The 24,888-nt window shown below is 39.6% G+C and overlaps 2 protein-coding genes across 3 annotated transcripts in view; one reads left to right on the forward strand and one right to left on the reverse strand.

Moving 5' to 3' along the window:
• The first annotated feature begins 3,256 nt into the window (after positions 1-3,256).
• LOC124293867 lies at positions 3,257-15,182 on the forward strand. 2 transcript variants are annotated; one of them, XR_006903737.1, is made up of 3 exons: positions 3,257-3,382; positions 13,441-13,508; positions 14,839-15,182. XR_006903737.1 is itself a non-coding variant. In XM_046736572.1 (2 exons), the coding sequence occupies exons 1-2, from the start codon at positions 13,979-13,981 to the stop codon at positions 15,126-15,128; spliced, it is 435 nt and encodes a 144-aa protein (XP_046592528.1). In that variant the 5' UTR covers positions 13,949-13,978; the 3' UTR covers positions 15,129-15,182. The 2 variants fall into 2 exon arrangements, 1 of the variants encoding a protein (XP_046592528.1); XM_046736572.1 differs by lacking the exons at positions 3,257-3,382; positions 13,441-13,508 and adding an exon at positions 13,949-14,123.
• A 2,132-nt stretch (positions 15,183-17,314) lies between these two features.
• Positions 17,315-24,888, reverse strand: part of LOC124294078 — a 29,695-nt gene continuing 22,121 nt past the window's right edge. Inside the window, exon 6 of the mRNA XM_046737932.1 lies at positions 17,315-19,448. The gene's annotated coding sequence lies outside the window, so the exon portion shown is untranslated. The remainder of the gene's footprint in view (positions 19,449-24,888) is intronic.

Genomic DNA, 24,888 nt, shown 5'->3' on the forward strand with positions numbered 1-24,888 from the left:
GCTTTTTTTGTACCCTTGGTGTTGCTTTATCCCCCCCCCCCCCCCCCCCCCTTCCGCGATCTGCACCTCAGGAATTTCATTTCGCTTAGCGACCAAATAGCCCGTGCGTGCCTGCCGACTGTCCCTCGCAGCCTCTTCAAAATTTAAACGAGCCGCTTCTCCGCCGCGCCTCGGACGCCCTTCTAGTCCCGACTTATTTCATCTCTCTTTTTCCCAATTTTATAATAAAATGTTTCCATCGTGAGATGCGACGAAGGAGTCTGTATAGATTCCCTCAGATTTGTAACGCATTTACCTATACTACAGCTACGTGTCAGTTCGTTGGCGGTAGAACACCGATGGAGAATGAAATGTACGGTTTTCGATATGAAGTCGGAACCTTTCAAAGGTCGATTCTCTCTTCACTCAAAATATCAGACAGGAACCATTAAATATTCCATATTGAAGCTTCGTCGGATTCACTGCTCGGCAATCAAATGCAAATGTCCATGATTGTGGATATCGGAAAAGAGAAGAAAAAACGTAAATAAAGAATAGGGGGAAGAAATGATTTGCAATCTAGATTAGTACTAGCTTTATATGTGCAAAAACAGAGGAAAAAAAAATTGAAAAATGAAGAAACGGATGTTAAGCCATGCTTCGCGACATGAGGCACGCAAAATCCACATGTGTCCGCGGGTCACGCGCGCATATACGTACCTCGTTTACAGAAATTCAATATCCGAAAGCCATGCTTATACAGGGCGGACAAAAAATCTAGGTTTAAACTCAACCTGAAAAGGGGCCACCGAGCTTTACAAAAATAAACAGAGATAAGAAATAACAATAAAATTGAAGGGGCGACACTCTCGCATCTCCGAAAAACAAGATTATTCACTCACAAGGGGAGTGTCAAACTTGGGAATCACAGATTTCCATCACTTTTCTGTATATTGTAGGGCAGAGTCCTCTCAATAAATATATAAAGCGGCAAGACGCCATTCGTTTTTATTATTGAGAAATTTCAACTCAAAGTTCTATATGTAACTTAAGTAGAAGGAACCTTTTTACCAGTTGCAGCAATAGTTCCGTGGCGTAGCGGTAACGCTCTTTCTTACTGAGGGACCGAACGGCTGTTCAAGTTCCGTTAGAGGTGCTTTTTTTTTTTTTTTTTTTTTTATAAATTATTTAATACAAAAATAAATAATTAATAATTAATATTTCTATAAATTATTTTTTTATTTTTAAGTTAGGAAAAAATACAAAAAATGATAAAAATAGGATTTGTAATAATTATAATAACAAAGTAATCAATATTATCAAAAATAAAGTCGCTCAGTAAGCAAGAGCGTTACCGCTACGCCACGGAACTATTGCTGCAACCGGTAAAAAGGTTCCTTCTACTTAAGTTACGTATAGAACTTTGAGTTGAAATTTCTCAATGATAAAAACGAATGGCGTCTTGCCGCTTTATATATTTATTGAGGGGACCCTGCCCTACAATATATATAAAAGTGATGGAAATCTGTGATTCCCAAGTTTGACACTCCCCTTGTCAGAAAAACGCTGTTGCGAGTCGTGGCAAGGGGATTTGCACAGCTCTCGTCGAATCTCGACTATCACGAGATAAATCATCCATTTTACTACCATTATACGATTTTATGCGTTTAGCACGACGGAATGGAATCTGAGCTAATTCTCGGCTATCGATCGTCTTCGTGGTCGCTGTATCGCTGTACAGTGTACGTCAAAGAAATTAAATTCAAAAACGTCTGTTGATTATACATAGACGAGAATTATCCGGCCACGCTTTGTTGAAACGGATTACGGCTAAATGCCGTTACAGAATTGGTGTACACAAAATTGAGTTTTACCGGGGTCGGAATTAAGCTGCAACATGTACAATGGTCGTTTGTATATAAATAAATAAATTTATGAACCCACTTGTGAAACGGTTCTTTGTAAGTTATTCAAATATCTCTGTAACTCATATAGAAGTCAATTTACTGGCTATTTTGGGCTTGCTGAAGCGTATATTTGCATGCTTTTGATCCTTTTACCGGCCTACCAGACTCGCAAAGGACTTGGTCAAATTATTCTCCTGTTTCTAAAGGATGGCAGGTAGGTAGGATACGGTACGCGCACCATGCTTCGATGAATAGGACAGAATATGAATCTCTGATTTTCTTGCAACCAATCCCGGACCCTTTCCTCGCCTTCAATTTATTGCTCATCGCTCCGAGAGTATGATTAAAACAAATTCAGAGAGTTAATTCACTCGTTTAGATCCTAGAGTTATGAATGACTGCCTTGGCAAATGAGTTCTAGCTTTTCAGTACATACGAGATGTTACAAAGAAATTCACTACAGGCAACTATTCGCATTTATATTTCATGTACATATTTGCATCACATGAGTTGCTGAGATTCCTATGTAGAATAAAAACAATATCAAATTTACAGTTAGATTGAAAATACGAATAAATACATTCTCAACTAGTTGCAGGATCTTTAATTTCAAATTATCGATTTTATATTTATAGTCCGGCGTCCAAGCGAGCTGGGGATAAACATCTAGTTATTATTCAAATTTTAGCTCCCAAATCCATTCGATACGAGGTATATTGTCGATAATTAGGCCCTTATGATTGAAATATGGTGTAACATTAGTTGCCTCCGATAAGGCGTCAAAACTCGTGTCTCATTGCATATACTAAGATGCGTAGATTGGGAATTTTAAACAAAATGAAAGAAAACATTTTGCAGACAGAGGATTGCCAGTGATCAGTCCCATATGCTTCACTTTTACACGGTGCAAATCTACGCGACTCGCTTAACCATTGAGTCTAATCAGGTGGACTCTTATTCTTCGACTTTTTTAGAGTAAATTCATCGTTTGTCATACAGTTGCTACAGTTTCTACGAATTATTGTAATTGGTCGATATCTGAAACTATACACACACAAGGCCGTTTTCGCAGCTGCCAACCGTGCCGTATAGGATCGAATTGTGTAGGACTGAACCAGTTGAATGTGTGATTCGGATTACGTGCAGTTCGAATTACGTGTAGGAAAATTTTGTGTATGATTGAACGTGTAGGAATCATGGTTTCTCGTGTGTACTTGGCGCCTAATTGAGAGCAACTCATGCTGCAACACATTTGCGGGATTTTCAGCCTGTAGGATATGCAATCCTCTGGCACGCGCCTAATTATCGGCAATTTGAATATAAACATTCGAAGGTTAAAGCAGAAAGATCTGCCTACTTCAGGGGGTGTGAAATTTTCACTCATCGCAGTTCGACTAAATTTAAACAGAAATCACGCAGTAATTTCACTATCAGGGTACAGTTTTGAGTAGAATGTGTAAACTGCGTGGCAATTTTCTCGCAATAGAAAGATAATGGTGAGTGTAAATATCCATCAATTCCATTTATGAACAAGCCGATTAAATAAAATAAGGTTATGACGCTCCTTACTTGGGCTTAGGCTGCAGTCATAAATATAAACAATAGACGAACGATTGAGCCACTTCGATCTCGGTAGCTTACCGCTAATTTATAATCGTCGAATCTTCGCGCCCACCCCGTACCTGTGATACTTGTCGTTTACAAAGCAAAAAAAATATCCAAGTTTGCCGCGAATATTGCAGTTTATATCATAATCTATAATTCGTTTCGTGATAGGATTCGTGCGTTATATAATTTATCGCGGTTAACTGACACCGCGACGCGTTTTAGTTGAGAAAATCATCCGGTTCGCTTTTCACTCTTTGTGGCCCAAAATCGAACCACATTTGATATTATTTTCATGACCCCCTTTAGACACCACCTGATAGGATCTCAGTGTTATCAGACAAAACAAAATGAAAAATTGGAAGCTCTATTGGGCACAAGATTAATTGGACACAGCCCGATGAGACAACAGCCATATTGGACACCGAACATCGAATACGACACTCGATTGAAAATAAACTTCGTCAGATGTGAGAAGGTAATGCTGAAATCCCATTTCCACACCGATTACGGCAAACGGAAGCTCCAGTGTACGTATTTATACGGCAGTACATGTTCAAATTTAATCAGGCGGAATGGCTAATTTAAGGCCAAGGAGTGTACTTGGAATTTTTTTCTCCACTGCAGCATCGGTAACCACCTTATTCCATGACCTGAAAAATCTTTATAGTGTTGTGAACTGGATACACCGAGCATTGAACATTGATTGCGAGTGAACACTGAATACGGAGCTTATGTTTTCCGTAATCGGACTCTCAGATTACTTTTTCACATCTGACAAATTTTGATTCCAATCGAGTTCTGAAATAGTTATTTAATTTCTTGGTCCATTAGATGTATTCAATATTCGGCGTCCAAAAGTCGGCTGTGTCGAACAAACATTGGTTTCTAATCAGGCCGCGTTCAATAAATATTTGTATCCGATATAGCTTCCGGTTTTATTTTTTGCTCTCCAATAACGCTAGTGTCCTATCATCGCCACAAGCTACCGACATCTGCATGAGCAGTCGTTGGTATGAATTCCTACAATGCCGGCGTGGTTAAGTGATATAGAGACAGATATGTTTCATTTTTCTAATCTCGCATATCGGGAAAAAGAGAGCGTGGCGTTACCGACCGAATTACAGCCGATATCTTAAGTTACTTCGCTTACCGATTGGCACTGAACGCGTCTTATTGTAAGCGAAGTAACCTAAGATATCGGCTGGAATTCGGTCGGTAACGCCATGCTCTCTTTTCCCCGATATGCGAAATTAGGAAAATGAAACCTGAGATGAGCAGGGAGATCTCCAACGCTCGGATTTTCGTGATACGAGCTAGGTTGGAGCGTCGACGTGACACCTAGGCGGCCACGCACCGAAGGTGGCCGACAATCGTGTATATATGATATACTCGGTCGATCGAGCAAGTGGTTGCCAATCGCATCCTTGTCCCCGCTCACACAGATGTTTCCAGGAATGCAAGAATTGGGATTTTTCTTGATTCAATTATGAATGTCAGCGAATAAAAGTATCTCCAGATTTGATAAATTTTGGATTCAATTAGCGGACGCTGAACCAAAATAATTAACCATTCCCAGCCCGAATACTTGTTTTTTTTTTTAATAAATATTATTTTTTTATTGATATGAAAATATGTGACGCCTGGTGTTCTCGAATATTTGTACACGCAGTCTATGGAAAAATATACGAAGCCAGCTCCATAACATTTATGCAAAATGTGCAATGGGCAAGTGGTTGGGGGAAATTTTTTTTTTCTCGAACTGAATCTTGCAGAGAACCATCAGCGAGTTCCAAGCAAGCTCCGTAAATATCCCGAGCTAACGCGCGATCATGGACGTAGCTGTATTGTGGCTGAGTGAATACCACATGAGGGTGGAGTGATGTGGGACACGGGTTCGATCGCAATTCACTTTTTTTTTTGTTTTTTTAAATTCAATCACGGCTTTTTTTTTGTATTTTCGCGGAGAAAAAACAAATGAAAGAAAATTTCGAGAGACGGTCGATTTTTTCCTTCTTTCCTTTTGTTTTTTTTTTACTGAACCCACCTTTTGTAGTGTGGGTAACCCAGAAGAGGACAAATAATTGAAACAATAAAATACCGAGAGTGAATCGATTTGTTCCCCGTTTTTGGCGCCTCTTGTTTTTACTTAATCCCCGCCCCTTTTTTATTTCGGGTAACTCAGAAGAGAGAAAATAGATGAAAGTGAAAGTGAACCGATTTTTTTTTTGCTTCCATTTTTTTTTATTTCGTATTTTTACTTGATCCCGCTTTCTTTTTTGTATTTTTGATAACCGAGAACAGAAAAAAGGAATGAAAAAAAACAATTCCGAGAGTGTGTAGATTTTTTTACATTTTTGTTTTTTTTTTTCGTTTCTTTATTTTGTAATCCGGAAGAGAAAAAATCTAAAGAAAAACAAATGGAGACCGGGTCGATTGTATAAAAACTCTCTTTCAGCTGTTTAATAATATTACCCCCATTCAGCCGTTTCCCCACCGAAAATCTTGAATTCAATCATTGTTCAATGGGATCATGCACAGTATTTCAAAACCGGTAGAAAAATCTGATTTTTCGAAAAATATTCAGAAATGACTGTACAAAAAGATCAGGCTGGTTCCCGAACATTTAAACAAGAAAATAATTACTCAAAATTAGATTTTTTCATGGCAGCAAATGGACCGTGACTTTCGAAAACAATTGAAGAGGTCGTAAATGCTGGGAAAAAAGTGAAATCACCTACGTATCCGATGAACATTATTCTTCTCATAAGTGTTACAAAAATGTTAGTTAGCCGCAACTTCAAGGACAAAATCATGAATTAATTACCTTTGGGACTCATGACTTCCGGTCTCGAGGTGAGGTTATGCACTTGACAGCTGACAACTTGACGTTGCCAAATTAACAAGTGAACTAGTCAAATTTCTACTAATAACCATATTTTTTTTCATGCAACAACTAATTACAATAAACTAATTTATCGTTTATATTAATTTTTTAATGTATACATTTTGAGGGGATTATCACATCAATCCGCAACGATAAAAATATACTACACTTGTTCAATACACGTGTGGTCAGCATGATCTCATTAATGAAGGCGTAATGGGATTTGGGGAGCAAACAAAGTGAAGGTAAAGGCATGTAGAATTGGCAGATGAATGTCCGTAAGGGTTTGGTTTTTACAAATATTGAAGCACTCATGAACGAATACTATTCAAATTTTTGTGACGGAATAACGTCTGGATTTCACAGAACGTCAATAAGGAAAGTGTTGAAAGAATTCTGTGAATCATACTTTTGTTGATTGTTTAGCCGAGTGCACTATAATTAGAATCAAATGATTAATATTCCAAACTATTCTTGAAACAGGATAATAAGCATCAACATTTAACTTAGTATTCAGCAAGAAAGATTAATGCACTCGTTTTCGGGGGGCACCACGAGAAGGCAATCAACACCACCCCCCGTTCCCGTATTTAAATTTTTGGGTTGAATATAGAAATATTATGTATGGAGCCAGTGATTAGTCAGTTGAATCATTATAGCATGTAAACTAGCTAGCCATTAAGCCTATATGCCATTTTCCGATGTTCAACCAACAAATTTATACACGGGTTGAAGCGCAGCTCGCAGAGCCTCTGTTAATTGCCAGGTACGACTTCAAGATTTGAGCTCGGTCTACAATAGGCGCATACGTTCCCGTTCCCGTGGGGAGTTTAAGTATATGAAACCCATAGTACCGTCTACAATTGAACGCACACGCGATTGTGGACGTTACTATGGGTTTCGTATACTTCAACTGTCCACGGGAACGGGAACGTATCCGCCTATTGTAGACCGAGCTATGAAATACACGAAGCGCAGCCCACAGAGCCTCTGGTGATCGCCAGGTTCGACTTCAAACCAAACGAAAGGAAATACATGAAGCGCAGCTCATAGAGCCTCTGGCAATCGCCGGGTACGTCTTTCTCACTGAGCCTCCCCGGGTACGTCTTCACAACAGAAAGTGTCATGAAGCGCAGCTATGGAGCCTCCGGTTGACGTCCGGGTACATCTTCGCATTCAGAGCTTTCGATTCAATTTAAATACCTTCAATTTTTTGTAACTTACTGTTCGGCTTGTGCATAGTACGAGCTGATCCGGACTGTCGTACTGCCCGATTGTTGAATGTAGTCTGAGCGAAAACCTTCACTTTGACCATAAGGCGTAGAAGCTCTATGCGATGCTGAAGGCATTCATCACCTTTGTGAAACCAGTCAGTATACAATCTGGCAGTATCTGTGATAATATCATCTATAAGATTGATCGGAAGACCTTCGCGAGCCCAGTGCGTCTTCCACAATCGATAAAAAGCTTGGAGTTGCGATCTGTCGATGCTTTCGAACTTGTCTGTGGGCCGGCTCAGATATGACACCGATGGCGCATCAGCGTCAGCATGTTCATATTCCCGAAGTTCAGTATACACCTCATTCGGCGATGACGCTTCCATCGGAGTTTTAACGGTTTCAAAACGACAGCGATCGCACGGAAATTTGCGCAGGTTGCGCTGAGCTACGTAACCAGCAAAATAATTGATTGCACAAAGTTCGTAGCTCGATAACTCCGTTTCTTTCGACGTCTCCGCGTTCGCCATTTCTGTTTCCTGCTCTTGCCTCAGAGCTTCCACAGCATTTTCCACTTCTGCCGTATCCTCGTCGAATTCGTGTTCGGTGGGATCCGCAGGCATACTCTCTGGCGTATCGAAAGCCCGAGCTACCATCGTGCAGGGTTCTAGTAAAGCAACGGCGTCGGGACATTGTACATTTCCTCTGCTGCCGCTGCCGATGTATCCGGTAGAAAGGATGTGTCTCAGAGACAAGCGAATCGTCCGAGCCGTGGGATTTGGGTTGTGACCACCTCGCTGGCGAAATTTCGAGAAGAGGTGTTCGACGGAATCTTGGTTGCATAGTCCGGCTGCCAACTCGAATCCGGGATACTTCTCTTTTATCGTCGGATACGTTAGCAGAATAGCTCGCGAAGTATTTTCAGCGGTCCACTTTCTGCTTGGGTCAGCAATCGTCCATTCCGAAGAAAACTTCACGAACTCTGTAAGCGTTTCCTCGATCTCGGGTTTCTTGTCGGCAAGCGGGCGCTCATCCGGATTTCGGCACAAAAGCTCGTAGGCATTGCACGAATCGATGACTTTATTCATACGCTCAGCAAAAGCTGCGCTAGCCTGTCACGTTTCCGTGTTGAACCCGTGCGGATCCTTGCCTGCAATTGTTATTGCCGCTGCAAATCGGCGGCTCAAAATTTGAAAAGCACGCTCAACGTTCATCGCCTAGAAGGACGATGGAAACAAGTACGCCTCGGAGATGTGAGAGAGTAGATTCGAGGTAGTACTGCAGTTATCGTATCTCTAAGTTTTTACAAAATCTTCGTAGGAAGCGATAATCTAACCCCTCCAGTACAGTATTTGGTGTGTCCGCAACGTGCTTAAAAGACGTTTTATCAAATGAGGAAAGTCGAATGAAGCAAAGTAATTTCGGTCACCGCTCATAAAGCACGGACTCTCCTCTGACACTTTCAAACAAGAATTGAACAATTTTTGGTTCGAGGGACCATGATCACATGTCACGAGGTGAACTACGGCTCCAGCTTCATGCAATCAACGGAGGCATTCATCGACCAAGGTATGAATCTCCTCGGCCTTCATGCCAGTCCCGGGAAGAAAATACGCGAGTTGTTGCCGCCATGATCGATTTGCGTTCAAACTGTTGACGCAAAAAACTAAGACGTAGCGCGCGCGTTCATCCCTCCGACCTAGTGGGCCGCGATCAATCAGACCTTCGATGCAATCGAGTTTCTCCGAATATTCTTCAAATTGTTTGATTGTCATCTCGTCCCATTTTAGAGCGCATACCCTATTTTCGATGGGCAACTCTTCAATTTTGACCTTCAACTTCTGGAATATGAAATCGCAGACGCCGGGTTTTATGTCAACCTCCGAGATCCAATTGCGCACGGTACTTTCCGCCGGAAACATGCATCCTGCATTTCTCAAACGCGTATAAAAAAGCTGCTTTGCAAGATCTTTTTCTTCTTCCGAGTACGGAGCATTTTTCAGTGCAATTGGAGCTTCATCATCGTTCTTGCTGCCGGCTGCAAACTCTTTTGCTGATCGAGAAAACTATCGAGGGACAATTTTTTTTGAAGTGAAAACTTCTTTAGCGGCGCTTGGCACTTTCTTAGATGGGTACAAAATGTTAAACTCGCGTCAGATCCGTAGCCTGATCGAAAAAGCGTAAGACGAATGGAGAGGGAGTAATATCCCCCTCTCTTCCTACTGTACGGCGAAAATGTATGCCTGCTCCATCTGTCTCGTTTAAGTGGCGCTGGGCGCCTGCGCGTGTGTGTTTTTTCTCCACACGTGCACCTGTCCTCAAAGCTCGTTTCAGCTTTTGACGGAGTTGTCGAATCGTTTTCGTCTTCGATGCATTTTCCCGTATCAAAGCGGCATTTTGTTTACGCAGATGACGCAACACTTTTGCATGAAGCGACAGATCACCCACACATGACATGTGTCCCTCAGGCGTCTGACATGCAGGGCTACTATCTTCGGGTTGCGGTTCTACGCTCATCCAGGTGCAATTTTCGTCATCCGAATCAGCAAAGCTCACCACTGTCTTTCTATACTTACGCGCATGCTCCGTAACGTGCAAATCTTCTTTACCTACGCCAGTAGGCACACACGCCGATGTCGACGAGTGAACCGTATCAAAGGCGGACTCACCTGTGCTTTGTACCTCTACGGATTCACAAGGCATAACAAGCACCGTTTCCGTCAAGCCCGAGGAAACGGTACCCGCCGGTATGACGGAGTGATTCGCCGCAAACGCGGAAATGAACGTCACCGGTTCATCGGCAGAATCGTTGAGAATCAACGACTCGAACTCGACCGGGTGCGGCGTTGCGAGAGAAATTGCATCACTTACCATTGTACGGACTGCGCAATCATCCACTGGACCTTCCGCATATGTGGATGGAGTTCGGACTTCCGGGTGGTCCTTCGAATCGTCAACACTCTCGAGAAACATAAGAGGAATCGCCTGTTGCGAAAGTCTGTTGCCAATGAAGTACATCGGGCTGAGATGCTCCCGGCATAACCCCCACGTCCGTAATGTTTCCGGTGATAAAGTCAGCAAGTACTTATTGCCTGCGATTTCGGAAAAAATATACCTGCAATCTGCATTAACAAGTGACGCATCTGCGCCAAACCGCGCCTTGTGAATACATTGACTTTGAAACTCGATAGGAGAATTTTTTTTCCTACCGAAAGTGAGTTTCGGTGATAATTTTGAGTACTTTGCCATAAGGTAAAAATCAATAAAAAAAATAAAAACATCCTGCAGATGCGCAGAACATTTTTTGTTGTCATCATAAAGTGAAAAAGTTTGAAATCAATCGTTTAAAAAAATGTCGTTCAGAAAACCTCTAGAAAACTTTATTTTTTCTACTATGAAATTAATGTAAATATATTTGCAAGCAAGTGCGATGATTTTTTTTAATTGTCTCTTTTCCAAAATTTCTGTTTTCGAGAATTCGTATAGGTTTAATTTCTGATCGTTTAATATCCCGCATACTTCTTGGATGCAACACGGAACATTTCTCCGAACATATATCAAAAATTCGCCCTTCATAATTTTACCAAAATTATAAAAATTGAATTTAAAATGGAGTGAAAATTCTGAACAATTTCATACATGTTCCGAGAAACGAACGAATTCATTCTATAATATAAGAAAAGAACATGAACGGAAATTTGTTCAACAATTTTTTCCCACCATAATTTTTTCACAAGTTTTTTGCATTATCAAGAGACACGGCAGACGTTTCTGATGATGCGTGAAAGCACTCATTTTTCATTTAGGAATTGAAATTATAAAAAAAAATTTTGTATGCTGGATAGAATCGAAAAAAAATTTTTGAAAATAAATAAAAATTAAGAAATAAATGTACCAAACATTCTTCAGTACATCCTTTTTCGCATAGCGTCAGTTATTTTAGATTTCACTGTTCTCCGAGATTCTTGTACTTTTCCATTTCGAGAAAAAAGGCAAATAATTACAAGGCAACACTCACCGGTATTTTTTACCCACGCATCAAGGCGGCAATCTCCTGCCACAGGAAACCTGTATAGTTTTGTTCCCGTAAATTTCGAATTGTTATAACCACGGTAAGCGCAGAGATCGCGCGCACGTTGCGGTTTGTTTTCATCCATTGTTGATGTTTTTCGACGCAACAAAGCACATACAGAAGTCACTCCCTTATTACGAGATTACGATGTTGAGTATTCGTAACACGAGTTGCGACTGACGATCGAAAAATTGGTGGATACATTTGGGGGAATCCGTGATCGCATACAAAGTAATACATTGTAAACTTGGTCGTTTCGGGATATATTTCGAGATATACATGCAAAATTTCTCGTCAATATTTGAATCGAGAGTCGACCGGCGAAGTCGAAGTATAATGCAAAAAACAATAAACCGGGTCGATTCTGATAAAAAAACATCAATGAGCTTTCAATTTTTGGATCCAACATTTTCGGTGGGTAAACGACCAAATGGGGGTATGACACCGCCTAAAGAGAGGAAAATGTTTAATATTCCATACAATCATATATGTATGTATTAGGGTGCTTTTTTTCGACTATTTTTTTTTCGGTCCCATCGTGAAATTTTTTTGGAAAGACAAAAAAAAAATTCCCCGAAAGTTTGAGCCCTTAATATTAATATTAAGTCGTAGACCAGGGCGTGTAAAGATTTCCCATTGACAATACACGGAAACTCGGATTTTTTATCGTTAAATTTCTATAGCTCAGCGGCATTTCATGGCATTGCTTTGACCATAGACAAGTATTTCTCAGGATTAAACGCTCTACAAAAGTGCCCATTGTGGAAAAGTCGTAACTCACACCGGCGAGCTAGTACGGGCCACTAAACCTGTCAAAACTTTTCCTCATTAAAAAAAAATACGCCCATTTTATATCAGTCTTGACGAGCATTTCTTAAGAATTTTGAGAGATGCGAGATCGGAACGACAAAATTATTTCAGTAGCAACAATGTATAGACCCCTCTCCTCTTCGGATATTGGCAGCCAGTTAAGAGGCTTTACAGTTTTCAGTTTAGTGACAGCAGCTCTCGAGGTATCAAGATGGTAAGTAAATTGCATAATTATTTGACATGTATGGAAATACCGGCTTACAAATCATATTTTAAATCATAAAATCAGTGTGAATTTTTTTAGATTTTAAAAATGTCGTTTTCGAAATTGGTTTTCCGATTTTTTTGAAATTTCACCAGTGGCTAAAAAAATCTGAAAAAAATTCCGAGACCCTTGTGGGTCGGTTGCAAGACCCTACTAACAAATTATGAAGAAAGAGAGGAAGTGAGGTACATTGATTGCAAATTTGACGTGGAATGCCCCATAGATATTAGATTGGCCGTTAAATTGCTTTTTTGCAATTTCAATGTTACATTGTCGTAGATCGGCTTCAAATATATAAAAAAAAATTTTTTAATTTTTTTCAGATTTTTATTTTCAGCGAAGAAAATCACGGGCCAGCAGGGTCACTGAGGGTTCGAAATAAAAATTTGTAAAAATTAGAGATTTATAAAAAATATATTTCACACGGATCTACGACCATCCAGCATTGAAATTCCAAAAAAAGCCATCTAACGGCCACCCTTGTGTACATAGTAAAACGAAAGTAATTTTCAGACGAACGGTAAAATCGCTAACCCGCGTACGCAAAATCGTAAGAGTTGAGAAAGAATATCCTGTATCAACATTTCAGTATGAGTTGTCGATTAGCATTTTAATCGTTCATAGGACGAAACAATGGCAGTCGTAATAAACTGAATGCTGCAAACAGAATTATCTCATATTCCTTGTTTTATGTACAGACGATTCCTGTTGACAACTTGGAGACTGAGATGGAGGCGTTAACCCGAATCGTCAACCAGGACGAAATGTGAGTACGCGCACATATCGCTTTGGAAATCCCAAACCAGCGTTTGTTGGTAACCGTTCAACAATCATGTCGTCAAATATTCACATCGGAATCTAATAAATTGTAGGAGATGCATTTTTTTTAAACAAAAAAAATATATCCTAAACAACACTTCCGACAATTTGTTACATACCAATTTCAATTTTTTTAACACGCCGATTGAAGCATTTCCAACAATCTATGGTTTCGGATTGTCGATACGACTTTTGTTTCCATAAATAAAAAAATGTTAAGGCCTGTATGCAGAGTAGTCGGTTCTTAAGATTGAGCACGGTCTTCAGACCGTGAAGTCCTGTCTCAAGTCATGGTAAACGAGGACTTAAGACCGAGCTTCAATTTAAGAACTGACTATAAACACGAGCCTAACTGTTTTTTCCCTCCTTGAAGCATGGACGCCTCACTCCCCCTTCCTCAATAACAATTGACCCGACATGTTCGCATCCCGACTTATTCCGGTCTTATTCCCTACACCCCATCTGTACGAAGAATATTTTATTCATTGCGGGATGGATCAAAGTACAACGGGTCAACTTGGTGTTGCCTCGGGCAGCGCGGAGATTCCAAAAACTCCTAATCGTAAGTACTTATGTGATGCATGCGATGCGCTTTTTTATTCACCATTTCAATATCGGCGTTCCAAACATACAGTGGAGCCTGACACATAGCTTACACAGACAATGCTGGGGAAGGTTGTAAGTTTTCCATTCGGTATTGCGAAAGAGTAAGGGGTATAGCGAGCTCTGCTCACGGATGGGTACTTTATGCAATTTGCATATTTAGATTGTTTTTTAATAAAAAGAATACACTTATTTTGCTACCAACTTTACTAAATCTTCGGCCAAATGTGTAGATTCAGTAAAAGAATCGTTATAATGCAGTCGTGTAGGGTTGTGGACTCTAAAAAAAACATTGTACAGTCGCGTGATTTGATTTAGAATTTGCTTTTTAACTCCAGAACTCTAGTCGGGCCCGATCCGGTGATTTTTTTATGGAATCTTACGGAAAAGTGGTCTGTCTGGAGAAAACAATTTAAAAAAATTGTTTCATGGAAAATAGAGTTTACAGCGCCGTTAAAATTATGATGCAAATGTTATTGAAAAGAAGATTGAAAACTACAACTTTTACTTTCAATGTTTTTTTTTACAAATACTTCAAAGAAAGTTAAAAAGAAATCGGATGAAGTCGTATACGACCTTATATGGTTTTTCTTTAATTTTCAACGCGGACCAGCGTAGATGATTGTAGTGGATTGCAATAGGTTACTCTCAATTGTGTTGTTCTGCTTATGCAGCCACCCCGAACGAGAATAAGAAGCAGAAAAAAAATTGGCGATGGTGGGATCAGAAAAAGTCGAAGAAGAAAAAAGAAGAAAAAAAGTCCGCACCTGCGTCGGATACTGCGCAGCTCCACAAGTTGGTCAGATCCACCCCGAACCAGCGGGACAAGCGAGTCTCTCGGAATCCGCGGTTCCGAAAATTTCACACTGACGGTCCGCCGAAGCAGACGTCTTCGGACTCGCAGACGGCGGAAGAACGAGCATTAGCGGTAGTCGTTAACACCATACTAAATCGAATGTCATAAAAATCATGATGCGGTAAAAATAAAAATATTCCTGATAATAATAAGAATAATAATAATATCGGGTGATGACAACATTTATTCTATTTTCTGACGGACGTTCGTTGATTGTTTGGCCAAGTGCACTAACGTCTTCCTAGTGATTGTTCTGTTTGAAATGACAGCACTAGGAGTGGACATGGTGCATTCGACTCCATGTTGACCATTATCCCAACACAACCAGCTTTCGTGCGACATTCTTTACATTGGTCACCCTTTCGAATAGAGCATACGCATTTTATTCGTTCTGCCTGCTAAAGAATCCATAAAAAATTCAAGGATATTTTCGGAACATTTTCAGGGTATTCAATGATATTTAGGAAAAGTCGAAATCAACTGCAATGACAATTAATGATATGTGGGTGATTCTACTGATTCCAGACACAAGTCGGGGTCCTCGATATTTGATTGAAACTTTTTTTGTAATACATTGTAAACTTCGTCATTTCGGGATATATTTCGAGATATACATGCAAAATTTCTCATAAATATTTGAATCGAGAGTCGACCGGCGAAGTCGAAGTATAATGCAAAAAACAATAAACCGGGAATATATATATATATATATATATATTCTCTTCTAAGAGCACGCCAGGATTGATCAGCCGACACATGATTGCAAGAGAGATAGCTGAAATTTTTCTCATCCGGGTTACCAAATAAAGAAACAAAAAAAAAAAAGAAAAATGTAAAAAAATCTACACACTCTCGGAATTGTTTTTTTTTCATTCCTGTTTTCTCTTCTCGGTTATCAAAAATACAAAAAAGAAAGCGGGATTAAGTAGAAATATGGAATAAAAAAAAATGTAAGGAAAAAAAATCGGTCCACTTTCACTTTCATTTATTTTCTCTCTTCTGAGTTACCCGAAATAAAAAAGGGGCGGGGATTAAGTAAAAAAAAGAGGCACCAAAAAAGGGGAATGTTACGTGGGGGTAAGGGTGTACTGAGCGGTGGTAGTTGATGATTAATTGAATAATCTAGCTCCCACGTAACGACAATGAATAATAATTAAAACTAAGAAAAAGACTTACCTCTCGATAAGCCGGTAATTTGTAGGATCGTGTCGCTATAGACCTGTACAGGTCTGTGAGGTTTGTTTAAATAGTTGAGGCTATTTTATAATAAAGAAAATGGGAAGAAGGTCGCTCAAAATAAATGTTCAAAAAGATTTAACTGGTAAAAGATGAAGTATATTCTGGTTCAATTTAGTTATTGAAATATCTGGTAACAATCGATGGTGATAATTATATATTTGAGCCAAAAATAACAATTTATAAAGGTTTCAAATTGAATTAAAAATCGCGTGTTATACTATTCTAGAAGATAATATTATTTGGTACCAGGAACATCTACTCTGAACGATGGTTATAACTAGCTGGTCGTGATAATTGTATTGTATCTCTCTTTTTAGATTATCTTAAATCGTTTAATATAATATATATATATATTTAATATATATATTTAATCGTTTAGTCTTATTTGTTAATTCTTGGAAACAATAAGTGGAATTTAATTGGGGGTAGTGAAGCTAGCCACCAATTCTATGCTTGGTTTTTGTGAATTTACTGAAGTAGTTTTGATTAACAAGGTGAACAAGAATTCGTCTAATTTTTTGAGGGTTAACACTCGGATTGACTTAGCTTTTGGGTGAATCGGTCGACGAGATTGAGAGCCGTCGGATCGTGTCGGTCTGCGTCGGTAGAATGCTGGACCAGGGGCCTCACCTCAAATTTGGAAGAGTTGATGAATCGAATGATGTAGAACGCTGGTCACTTAGTCTTTGTGAATTTAGAATGATATCTTGTTATCGAAAGTTTGAAAGTGTCTGTTTGTGATTTTGATGATAAGTTAAAATTGATTGGAACGATTATTTATTAAAAATGATAGTGTAATTATTATTATTTTTACTTAAGATTACCTGATTCGCTTGAATCAGGGCCGAACTCAATTTTAACTAAGGAAAATGGAATATCATAAAAATGTCTATTCACGAAATGACGAGATTTAGTAAAGAACAGAAAAGATGGAAATGTAGAAGATAGTGAGTCTTTTGCAATTAACAGAATAACTGAATGCTCGAATTTAACGAATTAGCGCGAGACTTTAGGCCGGTCACAATTAAGATTTTCCAAACGCTACTCTTGCTCGAGAGGGCTAATCCGGGTTTACGTCCACGCACTTCGCGACTTGACAGACGAAAGACGCGGCTTCTTGGGCCCGAGGGTCCAAGGAGCTGCAGTTGTAATGAGTTACAACGGTAATTAGCCAATGGGGAGCGAGGCGACCTCCTGGCGCCCAAATCCACATGGTCAGCGTCACTTCACGCTCTCCAACGGTGTTCCGACGATTCTCAATCTCCTCGGTAACACATTAAAAATATGAACGAAAGATATTCGCATGCAATGTTCACACATTCATTCATACATTCCAATGAGTGATCCATTTAAATTTGATAGTTCTAAAGGTAGTGGCTTATCCTAGTTGTTGATTATAATTTTAATTCAAAAAGAGGGATACTTCCAGGCTGAGCGCTACTGATGCTAGCTCAGCAGTTCCTCATTTCAGTTCTTGGTACCAGCTAAATAAACGAAAGTTGAACCTTATGCTAGGGATCGTTGTTGGTCTCTACGTGACTTTTGCCAGGAGGGGTGGAACTCGCTGTTATTCGAATATGAGATTTGATGAAATGATATATGCGCATAGAAGTAATCAAAGAAATGAAATGAAATGGAATTTTGTTTTAAAAAGGTACGCCAAGGCAGTACGTCGGGGCGTAACATCCCTCCCCACTTAGAAACCATCAACGTCCCCGTTGATGAATAATTAAAAGCTAGTAGTTATATGAAAATTGAGAGTAATTAAAAGATAATGCATGAGTACATGTGAATGCGTTACAATGATGATGAAGCATTCAGCATAACATAGCTTATAGAACAAATTTAAGGTCGGCGGGAGAATAACTCTCTGTGATCAGTAACCTGGTCAGCCGGCCTTCACATAAAGAACACTATATATGTAAGATTAACGTAATACTAAAGATTTTAGTAGTAACAACATTAATGGTGCTATAATCTGTAGCATAGTGACAAACGTTGCTACCGCAATTTAGGATGTAAGGTCGGCGGGAGAATAACTCTCTGTGATCAGTAGTCTGGTCAGCCGGCCTTACATTAGGGATGATTATAACTCAGGTTAACATAAGGGAATAGTAACGTGATTAAAGGTGGAATATTTTATAACATGGTGACAAACATTGCTATCGCAATCCAGGATGTAAGGTCGGCGGGAGAATAACTCTCTGTGATCAGCAAGCTGGTCAGCCGGCCCCACACCAAGAATACGATATATGTATAAAGTTAACATAAGGAAGTAATAACGTTACTAAAGGTGGTATATTTTATAATATGGTGACCATCGTCTGTATCGCAATCCAGGATGTAAGGTCGGCGGGAGAATAACTCTCTATGATCAGTGAGACTGGTCAGCCGAGTTCTTCATAGCGAAAATGACTTATGCGAAACGTTGGTGGAATGGCTAGTATGTTCTGCGTTGGTTGACATTTGGCTTTGGCGCTGCTGGACATCAGGTGTACCGTGTCCTCTGATTGGTGAACGAGATCTGGATGCTCGGCTAGCTGGAGAGCCTTACGCCTTGGTAGAGGCCGGATTCCGTGCATTTAGATCTTTGTGGTGGGCCTAGTGTCATGTGACCCACTGAGAGTCGTAGTCGTATGTGTACCCTCGTAGCGGATACTCGTTAATAGGTTGACGAACGGGAATCCTGGCAGTACTTTTAAGTGCTGCCTTGTTTTGGCATCTGGGTTCCTTTGGAGTAGTACATTCTGGACCCAAACAGCTCGTCGACTGCATTCAGCCACTCGAACTCGCCTTTTCTCCTGTTAGGTTTTGTAAAAGTTTTCACCAAATTGCCATTTGCCTTAAATAATTGCCGAAGTTCCAATGGTCATTTTTTCTAATATACTGTAGCATTTTTAACGTTAATTTGGAATGAAAGGAATTTGAAAGAAGGGAAAGGTTTCAAGGTTAACATCACACTGAGTTGATCCATTCAGAAGCTTCTGAACGAACTCTAAGGGCAGATCAAGTTCATCGCTGAACTTCCCTCTTAGGTGTTAGACTTCAAACTTAGAGCTAGATACAGTTGAATATCCCTCGTTGCGGTTGGTCACGCCCCATCCGTTGGCGTTAAGCTTAAAATTACTTAGAAATATCCCAGGATTGTTGGTAAATGATGTGATCATGTAGTCCTCCAAGTTCGTTTCCCTCGAAAATGAATGTTCATTACTCCCAATCTCATATTTGTAATCGCATTAATCAGTCTACAATGCGTTCCATCAGTAAGCCAATTCGAGTTTGTCTACATGTTTAATGAATCTTTCACCGTTGTTACCTTCTAATACTACGTTATTGTTTTCCAAGACTTTAACAATTTTGTATGGACCCTGGTATCGTTTGCTAAATTTTCCTTTCCTAGCTTCTATCTGTACGCGTACCATGTCTCCCGCTTTGCCTTTGAACGGATGTACTGTCCGATCGTAATACATTTTCGACCTTTCCTTCGCCTGCACTAAGTTGGTCGCAGCCAAGGCCTGCATTTCGTTTAATCTGATCATTAGGTCTTCAAGATACGAGTTGTACGTTAAACGGTTTTCCTCAGTATCAAACGAAGTTGGACAGCGCGCTATTCTTCCGAAAACTAGCTCATACGGTGTGAAGTTTGTGGCTTCATGAACTGCCGTATTGTATGAAAACATAGCAAATTGAACTAGTTCATCCCAATCGTCAAACTCATTAATATAATGTTTAATGTATTCTGTTAAAACAATATGACTACGTTCTAATGCGCCATTTGATTGTGGTCGATAGCTGGAAGTTGTAATATGTTTAATTTTGAAAAGTTTAGCTAATTCTTGTAATAGTTTATTTACGAAGCTTGTTCCTCGATCTGTTAGAATAGTTTTAGGCGATCCAAATTGCAAAATCAGATGTTTTACCATTGCATGAGCCACTGTCTCAGCTCTTATATCGGGAATAGGCACGGCGATACAAAATTTTGTCAAATTATCCTGCATAGTTAAGATATGCTTGTTGCCACTAGGGGTCTGCGGAAGTGGACCTACTGTATCTAGTGAAATTTTCTGAAACGGCTCAGATGGAGTGTCCGTTATTAGCATTGGCTCCCTAGTCTTTACGCGAACTAGCTTTTGTTCTTGACAGCTTTCGCATCTTCGAATGAAATTACTGATATCCTCTCTCATTCGTGGCCAATAAAATCTTTCGCGGATTCTTCGATAAGTTTTGGTCACGCCTTTGTGTCCTCCCATTAGTCCACTATGCATTTCCGAAATTATGCCTGGTCTTATTTCCGATGGTGGTATCTCGGTTATACCTGAACAGATGGTAATGTCTATGTCTTCGTCCTCAAAAATATATATTAATAAATTCGCGATGTCTATTGATAGTTCGTCAGTCATATCCCCTAATTTTGAAATTCTAAATGTTTTTATTTTCAAATCTAATAAGGTCGTTTTCAAATTTCCCAAAGCTACCTTGACGTTATGTAATTCTATTTTGTCAAAATGTTTTCTTTTAACTACGAGGCTAAATATGCTATATTTTCCCGTTTTTGTTATAATAACTTGGCCTAATTTTGGTTTTGCATCACGATGATCGTCTGCATTTATTAATTCCAAATCGTTTAATAGTCTGCTGACTGGTGTAGAAAATTCTGAATCTATTGATATGAAATGTACATAATTGTCTTTTCTGTATGTCAAATTTTCACGACTGAATGAGATTCTATTCCCTGAATGGTAACCTGTTTTGGGAAATTTTAATGGCGATACTGTTTCTAAGTCTGGTGGTATACTTTCCGTAATTTCAATTCGCGTTGGTAAATCTCGGAATTCTAGTTGCGGCTGTAAACGCCTTGGCGTTTTGCTGACCTTGCTTTTCACTGAAATGTCCCCTGTCTCATTCAACTCAGGTATCATATTCAAAGGATACGGGGTTGAGAGTGCTATTGGTCTGGGTGCGACTATAGGTGTTGGTAATGCCGATTTCTGCAAAGGTCGACTAACTACTGACTCATTCAAATTATTTTGATTGGTATTAGTCTGTCCAGCCTCGCTATTGTCTCCTTGATTTCTCTTAACTTTTTCTAAAAATCTCTCAATTTTTTTATTCAGTTCGTCGTCATCCGTCTCGTCTTTTTCGTCGAGTACCTCACGTATGGTTTCGTCTAATTCTTCACCCTCTGATATATGTCCTGGTAATTCTACTTCATCTGCATCCGAGTTACTGGAGTTGTCTAGAAGACTCCTCTCGTGCAAGGTCTTGTCAAAGAGTTCAAATGAATCTTGCAACTCCTTCGGATTCAGATTACTTCTTTCGCGCAAAGATTTATTAAAGAGGTCAAATGATTTCCTTAATTCTTTAGGATCTATAGATAATTCAGCTTTACGACTCGCTTCTGTTTGCAAAAATACATCATCATCCGAATCGCTATCTCTATCACGCGGTGATTTTAATTTTACTGTTATATTTTCAGGCTCAGAATCAGATTCAACGTTGTCGTCGTCAGTCTGAATGTCTGTTTGTTCAGGTTGTTGTATTCCCTGAGATGTAGTAGGTTGTTCAAAACCTAGATTCGGTAATACACTTCTTTGCCTCCGGTAGGCCGGCGGTTCGGAAGATTCATCGTCGGATGAGTCTTCAGAAACAGCTTGCCTACTTCCTGCTGTTGTCCTAGCTCTCGATCGAGTTCTTGTTGAGATCGCGTTCTCATCACGCTCTATGGTAGTCTTTGTTTTTGGACAGAATGTTTCGTCAGCTGATTTTTTCCTTGGGACTGAGTCTGATTTAGCTAATGGTCGCTTTATTTTTGGAGCAGGTAATTTTGAAATTTTCGAATCGATGGGTAATATCTTCCATTGGTTCGGTTTACTCCTGACCTTCAAGTTTGACCAAGGGTTCATAATAGCAAATATCGTTTGGAGTTTTTGATTTTCTATTAATTTTAAATTTGTACAAGCAAAAATTTTGATTCCCGTTCCTCCAAAAATGAATCGTAACATGGTTCTTACTTTGTTCCATGCTAGTTTATCTAGACCGCATCCCATTCTAGGTATTCTAACTGTTTTAACAGAGTCATCTTCTAAAATTTTCCGAAAATTGATCAGACTGAGGTACATGTCTTCATATTCTGGTTTGTCCCAAAAGTTTAATTTTGTCATAATGTAATAAATTTTCTGATCTGGCAGTTCTAATTTAGCTACCGAATGCATATCAGCTTGACTGCGAAGGTGTTCCGGTACCCCATACTTTTTCCTAAAATCGCTTGCTATACCGGAACTCATTTCAAGATCTACAGAAACGGTATGCGCATAATTGTCAAGTCTATCGAAAACGCTTTCGTGTACTTCAATAATGTTTGGATTTTCAATATCAGCTGTTCTAATTATTTTCAAATAGTCTGAATACTTTGGAAATGAATCTACAGATTTAATTATTAGGTTGTCACTATCGTTTCCGCTATCAGATGACTCCGACGATTGGTTAATGCCGTCGGTAACAGGGACTGGATTGCGCGACAATGCATCTGCGTTACTGTTCAGTCGTCCAGCCTTGTGTTTGAATTCATACTCGTAATCTCGTAACTTGAGCCTCCATCGTATTAGTCGCTGCCCGGGATCTTTAATCGAGTCGATCCAGCGTAATGGCTCATGATCACTAACCAGTGTGAATTTTCGGCCATAAAGGTAAGGTCGAAAATGTAGTACTGCATATAGAGCTGCTAAACACTCTTTCTCAGTTGTGAAATAATTTTGTTCCGCTTTGCTCAGAGCACGAGACAGGTAGGCGACGGGCATGTCATAACCGTCCACCTCCTGGCTCAAAACGGCTCCGATTGCATAGTCGGATGCGTCGGTAGTTAACGTGAATTGCTTCTTAAAATTTGGGTACTGCAAGATAGGATATTGGCATAGATACTTCCTTAAAATTTTGAAACTTTTCTTTTGATCTTTTCCCCAAATAAATGGTGATTCTTTCTTTAATAAGTCTGTGAGAGGCCTAGCCTTTCCCGCAAAATCTTCAATAAAACGCCTGTAGTAACCGGCGAGTCCCAGAAATTGTCTAATGTTCTTAGGATTTTTAGGTTGTGGAAAATGTCGAACCGCGGTAATTTTCTTCGGGTCCGGTCTAACTCCTGATCTGCCAATAATATGACCTAAATAAGCCACTTCTGTTTTTAGGAATTCACATTTATCTGGTTGTAACGTTAATTTAGCGTCCTTTAATTTGTTAAATAACCGGCGGATTTTCTTCCCGTGTTCTTCTAAATTCTTTGCATAAACTACGATGTCGTCTAAATAAACGAAAACTTCGACACCTTGTAGTCCGCGTAATGTTTGATCCATTAATCTTTGAAATGTAGCGGGCGCGTTTTTAAGCCCTTCAGGCATTCTGAGATATTCGTAATGACCGTTTGGTGTTGTGAATGCGGTTTTTGCTCTATCTTGGGGGTCCATTTCAATTTGTTGGAAACCGCTGGCAAGATCGAAAGTTGAAAAATATCGCGCTTCACCGAGATGATCAAGAATGTCTGTAATATTAGGTAATGGATACGCGTCCCCAATTGTCTTTTCATTCAATTTCCGAAAATCTATTACCATGCGCCATCGTTTTCTACCCGCAGAATCGGGTTTTTTGGGTACAATCCACATGGGTGAATTATACGGTGAATTTGAAGGAACTATTATTCCGTTGTCAATTTTAATTTTGATTTGGTTTTCAATCTCGGTTTTGTGGATTGGAGGGAACCGGTATTGTCGCGTATTAATCGGTATATCATCCTCTGTTGGTATACGATGCTGAATTCCGGGTGTAGATTTTAATTTGTCTCCAGGTAAATGAAATAATTCTGGATATTCCTCAATGATATCTAATACGTGGTCGCGTTCCTCTATATTTAAATGATCTAAATGCAATTTTGATTGAATTTCTGTAAATCGATCAGTCACTACAGGTCCTAAATTTAAGTCTTCTGAACTTGAATCGTGATATTCATGCTCCTCCGGAAAGTTGTGATATTCAAAAGGTATCACTTCCTGTGGTGGAATCTCTATCTCAATATCTCTATCCAAGGTATTAATTGCAAGAACATGGCATACGCCATCTTGTACCGAGACTGCAGCCTCACCAATGTATACTCCGTCCATGGTTTCTACGCGTGGCAAATATGCTTCTTTTGTGCCACAACTGATTACGTCAATGCCAATGGCTTGCTTTGTGCGCGCACGAATTTTAAAGAAACGTTTTTGCGGTTTTGTTTCGGTATCGGAATGTTCTTCGTATCCGATAAATCGTATCGGTCTAATCGGGTCAGTTTTCGTTACCAAGGTGTTATGTGTGAAAGAGATCTCAGCCTTACGCTCGCGCAAATAATCTTTACCTAATATACCGTCGCAATTTAGCAAAAAGGTTGATCGTACGACGTGAAATTTACTCGGTTCGTTTTGTAAAGTCAAATTTGTTATTCCCAAAGTTTTTACTTTATCGGTTGTTATTCCCGTAATCGTAGAAATTTCGTCTACACGGATTAAAACGTCAGGATGTAAAACATTAGCTTTAATGAGACTGATATCTGCGCCGGTGTCTATTAGAAAAATAGCTGAGTGTTCTTTTAATTCAGGAGCTGTCA

Source organism: Neodiprion lecontei, chromosome 4, assembly GCF_021901455.1.
Source record: "Neodiprion lecontei isolate iyNeoLeco1 chromosome 4, iyNeoLeco1.1, whole genome shotgun sequence".
NCBI lineage: Eukaryota > Metazoa > Arthropoda > Insecta > Hymenoptera > Diprionidae > Neodiprion > Neodiprion lecontei.